This window comes from Capra hircus, chromosome 19 (assembly GCF_001704415.2).
Source record: "Capra hircus breed San Clemente chromosome 19, ASM170441v1, whole genome shotgun sequence".
NCBI classification, from domain to species: domain Eukaryota; kingdom Metazoa; phylum Chordata; class Mammalia; order Artiodactyla; family Bovidae; genus Capra; species Capra hircus.
Window position 1 is genome coordinate 24,319,834 of NC_030826.1, and position 12,359 is coordinate 24,332,192.

The 12,359-nt window shown below is 56.1% G+C and overlaps 1 protein-coding gene across 2 annotated transcripts in view; it reads right to left on the minus strand.

Annotated features, from left to right (window-relative positions):
* CAMKK1 (calcium/calmodulin dependent protein kinase kinase 1) overlaps nt 1-9,347 on the minus strand; it is a 29,664-nt gene extending 20,317 nt beyond the window's left edge. The window contains exons 1-3 of one of the 2 annotated variants that reach the window (XM_018064433.1): nt 9,212-9,347; nt 1,095-1,496; nt 160-207 (exon numbers count right to left, since the gene is read on the minus strand). In XM_018064433.1, the coding sequence (XP_017919922.1) occupies nt 160-207; nt 1,095-1,454 (408 nt within the window). In that variant the 5' untranslated portion in view covers nt 1,455-1,496; nt 9,212-9,347. Of the gene's footprint in view, nt 1-159; nt 208-1,094; nt 1,497-6,896; nt 7,019-9,211 lie in introns of those variants that run through there. The other variant, XM_018064432.1, reaches the window with a different exon arrangement.

Below are 12,359 nucleotides of genomic sequence, written 5' to 3' on the forward strand. Positions count from 1 at the left end.
CCTGTAGAGGACAAAACTTCCCTCACATCTAGGGCAGGACCTTCTTGGCTCAGCCTCACATTCCCAGAGGAGGAGAGGGGATTGTGGAGGATCCAGACAGGCTGGCTCCGCAAACCCCCAAGACAAGCTCCCCCTGCTCTTGGCTGCCCCCAGGCCTACCTTGCCAATCTCACTCTGCAGCTTGTACTGGTTCAGCTGTACGCAGTCCTGGTGGGGAAAGGAGAGGGGCCATCAGGCAGAGCCGGATCCAGAAGCAGCACCCCACGTGCACTTCCAGGGCCCAGTCCTGGCCCAGGCCTCTCCCCGCCAGCCCTGGGCCTGGTCAACATTTCAAGTTTAGATGGGGAAGTGAGGTGGTGCCAACACCAAAAGTAATACTGAAAGCGACAAGAAGACTTGGATAACGTTTGAAAATGTGAATGGTGAACCCTGCCTATGCTTTGCTCCCTGACAAGTGGTGGAAAAATGCCCTAATTTCCACCTGGATACTGGGGGCTGGGAGACCCTGATGTAAGAAACCCACGAGCAAGTATTTCTAGAAGAAGGTGAATGAGGAGACTATGTAGATGAGAAAAATGAGGACAGGAGACCAGAGCCCTGGCTCAGGCATAGAAACCTCAGCCTCTAAAATCTGTAGATTGCTTGGTCCTTAGGTTCACTTTAGATCTAAGAGGCTAAGACAGAGCCAGTGGGAGCCCAGAGGCTGGCAGCATGCTGGCAGTTTCTGAGTCACAGCAGACTCTGTGAGGTAGGATTAAAAGTGGGGGACTCAAGCTGGGGAAGACTTGGGGGACAGGAGAACACATTGTCTATCTTCAAATCTCTAAACGGACTTCTTGGGGAATAAGGGAGGGATCTGTTTCCTAGGCTTAGACTGGGAGTGGCAATGGTGGGACTTATAGGAGGCAGCAACTGGCTCAGATGGAGCTCCCCTGGGTGGGAAGAGGCCACATAGAGAGGTAGTGAGTTCCTCAGCTCCGGGGGTATGCAAACCAACGTCTGGACAGCTGTGTGGCAGGGGTAGGAACAGCAAAGGGTCTTCACTGAGGACTGCTGAGAAGCTCATGGGCACACCCTAGCTCTGCTCCACCAACCTCTGCGTCCGAGATGGCCACGCGGTGGGACTCAATGGTGGGCCTGCGCCAGGCCCGCGGGGAGATGTGACTGGCAGGCCCTGTGGCGTAAGGCCCAGCCTGGGCCTGCAGGCAGCTCCCCACTGGCCGTTCCTGCAGGGAGAACTTCCTTGTCGAGAGGCTGGGCCGGACTGCAGGGTGTCTTGAAGGACCGCTGGGGATCACGGAGGCTGCTCTGGTCCGTGATGGAGGGTCCACACAGTTCCTGGGAGGCTCCGGGCTGCCATCCGTCTCCTCCAAGTGGGTCACATCAATGGCTGCCACTCGCTCCACCAACTCAGCCCGAGGGTCCTGGCAGCAGACCGCCGGGCCCCCCTCCATTGCCACAGTCAAGGGGGTCCTCAGTGCAGCCTTATGGGGAACCTGAGAAAAGAGGGCAGAGAAGGTTCCAGTCCTGGCCACCGAGCAAGGAGGTCAGATTCCCAGGCCCTATCCCCACCGTAGCCACAAATTGTGAGTCCCACCTCCATGCCTTTGCCCTGCTTGTTCCCTCTGCCTGGGTCGCCAGCATCCAAATGGAGGTCTCCCTCCTCACTAAAGGAATGCCAGGGGGCTTCCCTGATGGCTCAGTGGAAAAGAATCTGCCTGCCAATGCAGGAGACACGGGTTCGATTCCTGATCTGGGAGGATCCCACATACCGTGGAGCAGCTAAGCCCATGCGCCATAACTACTGAAGTTGAGCCTGAGTTCCAGAACCCAGGAACAGCAACTATTGAGCCCACATGCCGCAACTACTGAAGCTCAGGGCCCTGGAGCCCGTGCTCTACAACAAGAAAAGCCACCACAATGAGAAGCCTGCGCGCTGCCACTGGACAATAGCCGGCGCAGCAACGAAGACCCAGCACAGCCAAAAATACATACAGATTTTTTAAAAATAGGAATTCCAGGAACTCATCTGGCTCTGCTGCACACCAGCCCTCTAGACCTCAGTATTCCCATCTGTAAAACAGGCACATCAGCCTTGCTGGCTTCACAGGGAAGCAGGGAGAATTTGATATTCTGGAGTCAGAACAGACAGACATGGGCAGAACTGGAGGCCTCACGGCACTGGCAGAAACAGAACCCAGGGTCAGCTCGGGCCCCCATCCAGCAGACAGCCCAGTGACTCACAGCTCCACCCCTTGACAGCAGAGCATTCCAAGGCTGCCGACGCCGCCGCTGCGCTGCCTGAAGCCGAGCTGAGCTCCTGATGCTTCAGGTCCCCCCCTCCACCCCTGTCGCTGCTTCCAAGAAGACTTCCCTGGGGCTCCAGCCTCTCCCACCCTGGCACCTTCTCCAGGGAGGCCTCTCTAGGGCCACAGGGCAAGTCTGCCATCACTCCCTTCCCTGCCCCAGCAGAGCCTGCAGCCCAGGACAGGCTCCGTTAGAGGAGGGGGCTACTGCTCTGATGACGGTGAACAGAGACTTCACTGCACTTATTTCTCCTGGTTTTCCCTTCCAGTTTATTCATGTGGCCAAAATGTTCACCTCATCTTTTCAGGTTGAGATGCTCCCCTGGTCTTGCACCCTAGTCCTACTGCAGTCTGAGCCCCCAGCAAGGCCCCAGACCTCTCCAGCTTGAACCCCAAACCAACCTCCAGTGTCCAGTCCCAGCCCTCACATTCAACCACATCCCTGGGCTGAACTCTGACCCCAGGCTGAACCCGGATAAGCAGGCTGGGACTCCATTTCTGCCTAGGGCTGAGCACAGGCCCCACCCCACTCAGTGCCCCTCCCCCTTCCTGAGACTCAGTATCTTCTCCGGAAAAGGAAGTGAGTGGACTCCTGACCCTCTGCCCTTCCTGTCTGGTGGTAACTTGCACTGTCACCACAAAACAATTTCGAGAACATGGTCTTTATCTCACTCCTTATTCCCCCATCACCTTACTTTGACAGATGTCAAGGAGGCTGGGCTCGCTGGAGTCCACTGGCTACAGAGGAGCCTGGGCTGGGTTCCAGTCCTGCCTGCCAACCTACCCAGGGCAGCTCCTTCCCAGCTCTGAGCCTCAGTCTTCCCATCTGTACTACAGACATAGGACCTTCCCAGATTCTCAAGCCTACAACAAGACTTGGAAATGGATTGTGGGTAAGGGCATGATCCAGACCCCCTGTGTCTGACACCCAAAGTATTGAATGAGTGGTAGCCTGGTGGAGCTGATGTTGGCATGCAGAAAGGAACGGGGAAGGGAATCTAGACTGGCAACAGGAAAAGATATGGACGCTGGACCTAAAGGAGTGAGGGGAATGTGAGCATTGGGGAGGCCTCCCTGGAGGAGGTTAGAGTGGCAAAGAGACTAAAACATTGGGAAGGCTTCTCTGAAGTAGGTGAGGAAGTAAGTAGGGCTGGAGCATGATGGAGGCCTTCCTGGAGGAGATAGAATGGGATTAGAGCATCAGAAAGGCTTTAGGAACCAGATGGTTGCAAGAAGGAAGAAGCCAGGGCTAAAAGGAACCCTCCAAGCCTGGCCCACCCTGCCACCCTTCCCCCTCACTCTGTAGGTTCTTTTTCTCCAACATAAACTCCACAGATTAGGGTTCTTGTCTGCCTCGACTCCGTAAGACCACTAGCCTCTGCAGCAGTACCTGAGGCATCGTAGGAGTTCAATAAATATTTGCCATAGTGATCATTACAGTCCTGGCCTCGTTACACAGATGGGAAAGCAGAGAGGAGAGAGGGAACCCCAAGGAGCTTAAGACCCCAGCCCACAGCAGGGAAGGGATGGCAGTGCCTGGAACTCTTGTCCTCTGGTCCCCAGCAGGAACCCAGGGGCCTGAGAACAGGCAGAGGCCACAGGCTACCGAGCCCAACAAATTTGCATATGATTTTCCCTGAGACTGTCACCTTTTTTTCTCAGATGAGGAAAGTAGGGCCTCGCAAGGGACAGGGGTGGGTCTGGGGTCAAACCTCAGGTCAGGGCAGACCCTTCCTGCTCCACTTTGGGGCCCTGTTCCCTGGTTTAGGACCCAGGCTCTGAAGCCAGGCTGCCAGGCCAACGCCCCTTCCTGGCGGCGTGCCCATCCACGGGCAGGTGACTGACCGCTGTGCTGGGTTTTCCCCATCTTGCAGAATGGGATTAGCAGCAGTATCACTGCCCAGGTGGCTGGGCGGAGTAAAGGAAGGAACGCCCTTACCAGGCTCAGAACCGGACCTGCCCCTAACGGAGCCCCGTAAAACTGAGTTGTTGCACTGCTGTTGTTGTGATTGCCTGGGACACGCGGTGGCCCAGATGGAGGCGCGGGCGGCAGAGGCAGCTGTGAGGGCTGACGTCAGGCCCTCCACACTCCCTCTCGCCTGGATCAGATTCAGGTGACTAAGCACGGCTATGCAGGAGGTGCCCCGGGGAGGCCCCAGGTTCCTGCCTGTGTTCAGGCGACAGGGCCTGGCACCCTGTGTGTGAGGGTGTGTGTCAAGTGAGAGAATATGGGCGAGCAGGGCTGTCAGCTCTGGGTGACAGTGTGTGTAGGGGAGAGGGGGTTCTGCACACAGGAGCCCATCTTCCCGACAAAAATCTATGGCTGTGGTCTACATTCGGTGGTTAAGCATGTTCATGCGCATCGTGTGTCTTGAGGTCTTTGTGTGCCCGTGCCCCAGGATTGGGGGAGGGGGGTGGGCCCTGCACCCGCTGGGCGCCATGGGAACCTGATCTCAGAAAGTCAAGTTGGAACTTCCCACGTTCCCACCCAGTCACCTGTCCACCAGCCTGGGGCTGCCTGCTGGGCTGCGCTGTATGTCTTGGGCAGGACCCACCCGTCTCTGGAAGCTCACCCAGGGCGTTTCTCAAGGCCCTCCCCAAGCTGAAGCCTCTGTAGACACTGTATAGAAACTGACTCGGCGGCTAGCTAGGAGCCACATGGGCAAAAAGAAGGACAGACAGGCTGGCAGCCAGGCCCAGGGCAGAGCAAGGACTTCTACAGGCATGGGGAGCCTCCAAGGGACCAGCTTGGTCCTGTAGCTGAGAATGGCCGGGGTCAGGCCCTTCCTCATTGAGAAGCGCGACCCCCAGCTGTCCTCCCAGACTGGGGCTATGTTTCCCTGGACACATTGAAATTTTGGAGCTTCAGTATGCTCACATGTGAATAGGATGGATAGCCCCCATCCTGCCACCTCCCAGGGCTATGGGAGGAAGTGAATGAGACTATGGACATTGAAGCAGATTGTGCCTGAGTGATGTGGGGCTAGGATACGTCTGTCACCACCGAGAGAGAGAGCCTTGTTGTGCATACAAAGTGCAGCCTCAAGGACTTCCCTGGTGGTCGAGTGGTTGAGAATCCGCCTGCCAATGCAGGGACACAGGTTCAATCCCTGATCCAGGAAGATGCCACATGCCTCAAGGCAACTAAGCCTGTGACCACAACTACTGAAGCCCGCACGCCTGTGCTCTGCAACAAGAGAAGCCCATGCACACAGCTAGGGAGAGGCCGCTGCTCGCTGCAACTAGAGAAAGCTCACATGCAGCAGCCATGACTCAGTGCAGACAAAACAGAAAAAAAAAGCTACTCTTAAAAAAACAAAAAAAAACCAAGCCCACAAAGTATAGTCCCATATCTACCCCTGGCTCCAGGATGGCCTGGCACATTACCCAGCTCAGACTTCTCCTTCCAGGCTGTGTCCTTCATCCCCACCTCATTCCCAGATATCTGGCTGCTCCTAAGGGATGCAGGGGGCTTCCCAGGGGGCCCTCCTGCCTGCCAGTGCAGGAGACACAAGAGCCTTGGGTTCCATCCCTGGGTCAGGAAGATCCCTGGAGGAGGGAATGGCAATGCCCTCCAGTATTCTTCCCTGGGAAATGCCATGGACAGAGGACCCTGGCGGACTACAGTCCATGGAGTCGCAAAGAGTCGGACATGACTTAAGGGACTTAGCCCACAGCACACAGGGGATGCAAACCCTGGCTCCAGACCCCACAGGACCAGGTCTCCTCTTCAAGATCGAACCTCATCACCTTGGTCCCTCAGAGGAGGCCCAGAAGAGGACAGAGCAGGCATATCTTGCTCTCATCCACACTGGTTCAAGCAGCCCCGCCTGGGATGAATGTCTTCAGACCTCGCCCTGAATTCTGGAAGGCCGCTGGGAATCTCAGGGCCAGGCTGAGCAGGGGCCCAGCTACCATCTAGGCAAGACAAGACATGGCCCTGGTTGCCAGGGGACAAGCGAGAAGGGAAAGCTGTAAGGAGGTGGTCTGGTCCCCTGGGACCAGACATAGAAGGTGGCCTTGGTATCCCTGGGCTGCCTCACAGGAGCTGTGTTTATGCTCCTGACAAGTGTCTGGATGGCCCTGGCAACGGGTGGCCTCCTCGGCTCCCGCCTCCGCCTGGGATGACTCAGTCCCCTCGGGGGAGGCCCAGGCGTCTGCTGCCAAGTCATGCTGGAGGATGCCTGCTGTGACAACGCCCCCTCCCACCATCCCCAGGGAGGCCCCAGCCACTGAGGTGGGTTCTGTGCCTAATTCAGCCCAGCAGCCCTCAGCACATCCTCAGCGCCTCCTGCTGATGTCCTCCAGGTCCTCCCTCCTCTCTCTGCCCCTCCTCATCCTCCAAACCAGGTCCACGCCTCCAGCCCAACTCCTTCCAGCCAGCTGCCTCCTCCCCTTGGTGCTCCCCGGCAGCTCAGTTCCAATTCAGCTCAGCATTTCCCTCGAGTCTGCTCTTCCTCCTCTGTCCCCATCACAGAGATGAGTGCCACCGTCCTCCCAGTTCTCCCAGGCCAGAAGCCCGGCAGCCCTCCTTAGCACCCATTGTTTCCCTTTTGCCCATCCTTAACCCCCGAACCTTACCCCACTTACTCTCCATTCTGGCCGCAAGTCCCAAACTGCAGACTCTCGTGTGCTGCCAGCCCTTCGGACAGGCTGTGCCTTCTGCCAGGAACACACCTCCCTCTCCTTGGCTGCTGGAGGACAATTCAGACATCTCCTCCCTGATCTCCCCACAGCTGGGTGAGGTCACCAAACTTAACTCCTTAAAAAGTCCAGATCCTTCCCCACTATTTCCTCCATACCTGCCACCCACCCCCAGGCTCACACCTCAATCCCACCCCACCCCATGCTCCATACCACTTCCTAGAGGGAATATTGCTAACATACAAGTTAGTTTGGTCTCAGTTCTTCCAGACCTGGCCTCCAGAATCTTCGAATCTGAAGGGCAGAAGAGCAGGAGAACTCACTCTGAGCAGCGAGGAGACTGGGGCTCAGAGGCTGGGAAGCAGCCAGGGAGAGCAGAGCCATTCATTCACGTGAAAAAAACCTCAATTGCGCACTTGCTGTATGTGCCCGGGCACGGTGCTAGGTGCCAGGAGATAAAGCAGCAAACCAAAAAGACAAAGTCCCTGCTTCAATGAAGTTTAATTTCTAGTGGGATAAGAAGCAACAAACAAGAAAGCTGGGAATTAATAGATGGCATGTCAAGTGGTACATGCTGTGGAGAAAAAAATTACAGTTGTCTGCGGGGAATCAAGAGTGAGGCCCAGGGACTTCCCTGGTGGTCCAGTGGTTAAGAATGCACCTTGCAATGCAGGGGACATGGGTTCCATCCCTGGTCAGGGAACCAAGATCCCACATGCCGCTGAGCAACTAAGACCATGTACCACAGAGTCCATGAGCCGAAGATCCTGCAACGAAATATCCCACATGACTCAAAGATTCCATGTGTCAGAACTAAGACCCAATTCGGCTAGATAAGACGGTGATCATGCTATCTGAGGAACAGCAAGGAGGCTGATGTCCTTGGAGTGTGGTGTCCGTGTGTGAGAGGTACCTGATGGCAAGCTGAGTTCCACCTTGATGAGAAGGCGCAGTCATTCACTGTGCCTGGTCTCAGGGATGGCTTCCTGGAGGAGGCGGCATTTAAGCTCCTGATCGCTGAGTAAGAGTTTCAGAGGAGGCGATGGAAGGTCACACTGTGCATGACAGAGAGCCACTTCCTGGCTGGGACTCAGGGCTTGGCCTTGGGGGTCTTTTTGGACAGAGACCAGGAAATCTCGAAAGCCAGAGGAAGGGTCTGAGTAGGGGAGTGACTGCGTTGGATGCAATTTAAAAAAAAAGATCCCTCTGCCCTCTGTGGGGATTAGGGGTAACAGGCCAAGGAAGAGGCAGGGGTCCCCAAAGTCTGTGGGCCTAGGATACAGTCTGGCACTTGGTGGGTGCTCCATCTGTGTGCTCTAGAGGGAAAAGTGAGGGATGTGGGGGCGACCAGTGCATCCTCAAGGACACAAGCTGTTTGCTCCTGCAGACTCCCCGCCCCCATGGCGGATAGAAACCCCATATGTGCCCACCGAGACATAGTCCTGTGACCTGGGACAGAACCTTCTCTACACACTCCTGTACCCCGAAGACACAGATACACACACCACTCCCGGAGCAGGCGCACGCCCATGTCCGCGTGACCCGCCCTCACACACCACTCCATCCAGTAAATGCACCCCCCTCACACACACAGGCACACTCCTATGCCCACGTGACACACGCACACCCGCCTCCAAACACCACACACAGGTCCCCGAGCACGTGTGCACCCTCCGAGCTACCAGTTCTGCGCCTGTCAGGCCGCAGCCACCGCAGCCTCCACCTCCGCCGCCCCCCTCCGCCCCCGCCCCAGCCAGGAGGACTGCGCAGCGCAGCCGAAGCCACGAGAGCGTTGCATCTGTCCCATTCATCCTCCAGCCCCAGCTCCTGCAGGAAGACTCGGGGGAGGGCCGTGTGGGCGGAGCGCTCCGCGCAGATCCACACGTGGGTGCCCCGGTCTGGGCCCACTCCGCATAGGCACGGCCTCCCACCAAGAGCAGGGGAGGGGGTAGTGCGCTGGGTGTGGACGCGGTCCCGCAGATCAGAGCTAGGCAAGGGACGCAGACGGCGGAGCGCCCTCGGAGATGCGGTCCCGGGTCCCGGGTGCCAGCGCAGACAGATACAGGCTGCGGGAGGCACCCCAAAGACTGGGCCCCGCAGACGGAAGGGGGAGGATCCCCGCATGGACTAGGTCTGGGCTGTCTTCGCAACCTCCCAGACCATCCCTTTCCCCTACAGGCTCCGGGCAGACGATCAGGCGTTCGTCCCCCGCCTCCCGCTCCCCCGCCCTTGACGCCCCCACCCCTCAAGCCGACCCCTACCTCAGCGCCCAACGACAGTCTCCGAGGCCCTGCAGGCTGCCAGGCTCGCTCCCGCGGCGCGCACCCCGCCCCGCCCGCCTTCCCAGGGCCGAGATCACCGAGCTCAGACCCGCGGCGCCGCGGCTCCAAGGCTGCGCTCGCTCCTCCGCCAGCTGCCGCGCCCGGCGCGCGGTCATTGGTGGAACCACGCGGCCCCCCTCCGGCGTCGCCCAATCAGAGCCCAGGACTCTCGCCCGGCTCCCGAAGGGGAGGGGCCGCGGCTGGTGGTGGCTCCAGAGCGGCACCTCCCCCTGCGGCGGGACCAGCCTCGTCACGCCCCCATCGCCCGGCTCCAGGGTACCTGGAGTCGCCCGAAATCCTTCCAGGACGCGCCCCGCGCCCCTTAGCGGGGCCTGGAGGGTACGGGTGCTTCCCTACCCTTTGTCCCCCAGCCATCTCGGCCTGGCAGGGGCAAGTGCGCACCCCCCGCCCTCGGGGGCGGGGATGAGGCGCAGTGTGTATTAGGGGAGGGGCGAAGCGAGATCAGCCACTGGATGGGGCCCAGGCCTAGAGCCAGGGAGAAAGGCCTTGAATGATAGATTCTGGAGTTTAACCTTCTGCCGCGTGGGGTGTAGAGGAAAAGGGAAGCGGTTCTAACAGAATGCTGGGGTCAGAATCGAGTTCTCACTTGGGGAAGGGACCTATGAGCAGGCAACAGGAATAGCCTAGCTGGGGCAGGAGGTCTTGACCTTCGAGGTAGCCCACCTCATCCCTGGCGAGTTCATCAATTATTGGTTCAGTTACGTTCTGTACTTGTATACCCTCTGGCACCTCACTCCACCACTTGTCCAAGACGGAGCCCCATATCACACCTGCAAACCTAGCCTCTTGCGTCCCTGTCTCAATCTGGAGCCAGAAACCTGGGAGTCTGGATAGCCAACCCCTTTCCTGTTCCAACCAGTAGATCACCAAGCCCTGCCCAACTTACTTCTCAAATATTCCTGGAATCCAGCCACTTGTTTCTACCTCTCTGTCCCTCCATTATCTCAGATCACTGTCTTCTTGCACCTGAATTGCTACAGCCGCCTCCTCTTGGGACTCCCAGCCCCAAGCAACCTCATCGCCCTCCCCCACCACCCTCACCCACTTGGCTTTTCTCCACCTGGTGTGCAGAACAATATTTCAGAAACACAAGTCTAACTGGTCAGCTCCTGCTTAGGAATCTCCCATGGCTCAGCAGTACCCTGGGAATAGATCTAATCAGGCTCTCCATGACATCAGTCCTAACCACTGGCTCTACTCCTTTCAGGGCTTGATTCAATGCTCCTTCTACCAGAAACCCTTTCCTATGATCTCACTGCACAACATGGGTTAGCAACCCTCCTTAGGGACTTCCTTGGAAGTTTACCCCATCTGTTTACTTGCCTGTTCCCTTCTCTGAACTGTGATCTCCTTGAGGGCAGGACTGTGCCTGATTCATCCAGCACACAGCTTGACACATTGCATGAAAGATGTTGGCTGAATGAATAATTAATTTTATATGGCAATCAAGGGATAGGGTGTGTGGGGTTGGAGTTCAGGGAAGAGAGCTGGGCCAGTGAGACGTTTTGAGGAGTTATCAGGAAGATCCCACAGTAGAGCCATGGGAAAGGGTGAGATAACTCAGAGAAAATACACAGGGGCTGAGGACAGACAGTTTTGGGGGAAAAAAATCTCTGTAGTAGTATAGTGTTAGATGCTCAGTCATGTCCGATTCTTTGTGACCCCATGGACTGTAGCCCACAAGGTTTCTCTGTCCATGGAATTCTCCAGGCAAGAATACTGGAGTGGGTTGCCATTTCCTTCTCCAGGGGATCTTCCCAACCCAGAGATCGAACCCAGGTCTCCTGCACTGCAGGCAGATTCTTTACCATTTGAGCCACCAGGGAAGCCCAAAAATCTTTGTAGTAGGCAGAATCAGTTCTGACTTACATAACAGAAATTCCACATAAGAGCCTCAGGGTAAACAGTCCTGAGTTGGTATTGTAAGCAGATAAAGTAAGGAGTTCCAGAGAAAAAGAACCAAATGTAGCATTTTGGCATAAGAGAAGTCATTTGTGCCCTAAGCCGCTTTTGTGATCCAAGCCTGGCCACAATGCTTGTCTTTGAACAGGTCTCCGTAATGAATGAACAGGTCCCAGTAATTAATGATTGTAAAGGAACAAAAGAATGCAGGATCAAACAACTGTTGTCAGGCAAAGAAGTAGCAGCAGCAAAGATGATACATCAGTTGTAAAGACTCCCCAGTTCCGTTTCAATGGTAAAGATTAGCCTGAAGCACTTTCTTGAGCTGTTTTGCAGAATTGAAACCCCCTTCAACCACTAGATCAACCTGAGATGACCTTGAGCTTTTCTGACCCTCCTGTCAACCTCTGCCCCAGTTCTATGATGCTAAACTCCCCAAGCCTCTTCATGAATAATAAGCATGTGCCCTAAGCTTGAAACTTCCCCAGTTTTGCTGTTCCAAGAGACACTGTTACAGAGAAAGATCCCCAGTGTTCTCCCTACTGGCTACAAGTAATAAATCCTTCCTTCTCCCACTCTTGGGCTTGGTTGTGTCTTTTCAATGGACACCCACTACAAGGTGAACCTAGTTTGGGGGCAACAGTTCTGCTCCAGCTCTGCTCCACAAAGACCTCCCAGATGAGACTCTTTCTACTCACTGCTCCAGCAACCTCTGGATTTGACTCTTGTCCTCATGATTCAAGGTGATGGCTAGAGTTCCAACCATCACATCCGTATTCCAGGCAGTGAGATGGACACAAAGATAAAGAAGAGGGCAAAGGATCTACCAGCTTTCTTTTAATGAAAGTTCCCAGAAGGTGTCACATGACACTTCTACAAACATCCAATTAGCTATAACTTAGTCCCATGACCAGAGCCAGTTGCAAGAGGTGGCTGAGAAATGCAGCTTCTAGGCAGCCTCATACCCAACCAAGAACCAAAGGCTGTATCACTGTAGAAACTACATATCTGGGCACAGCTTGCTGACTCCACCATTGACAGAGAGGATAGATGGAGGGGCAGAGCACTGCTGTGTACCAGGCTCCATGCTAGGTACTTTACATATCTTAGCCCAACCTGAGTAGAGGCTATTATTATCCCTGACTCACAGAGGCGGCTTGGAGAG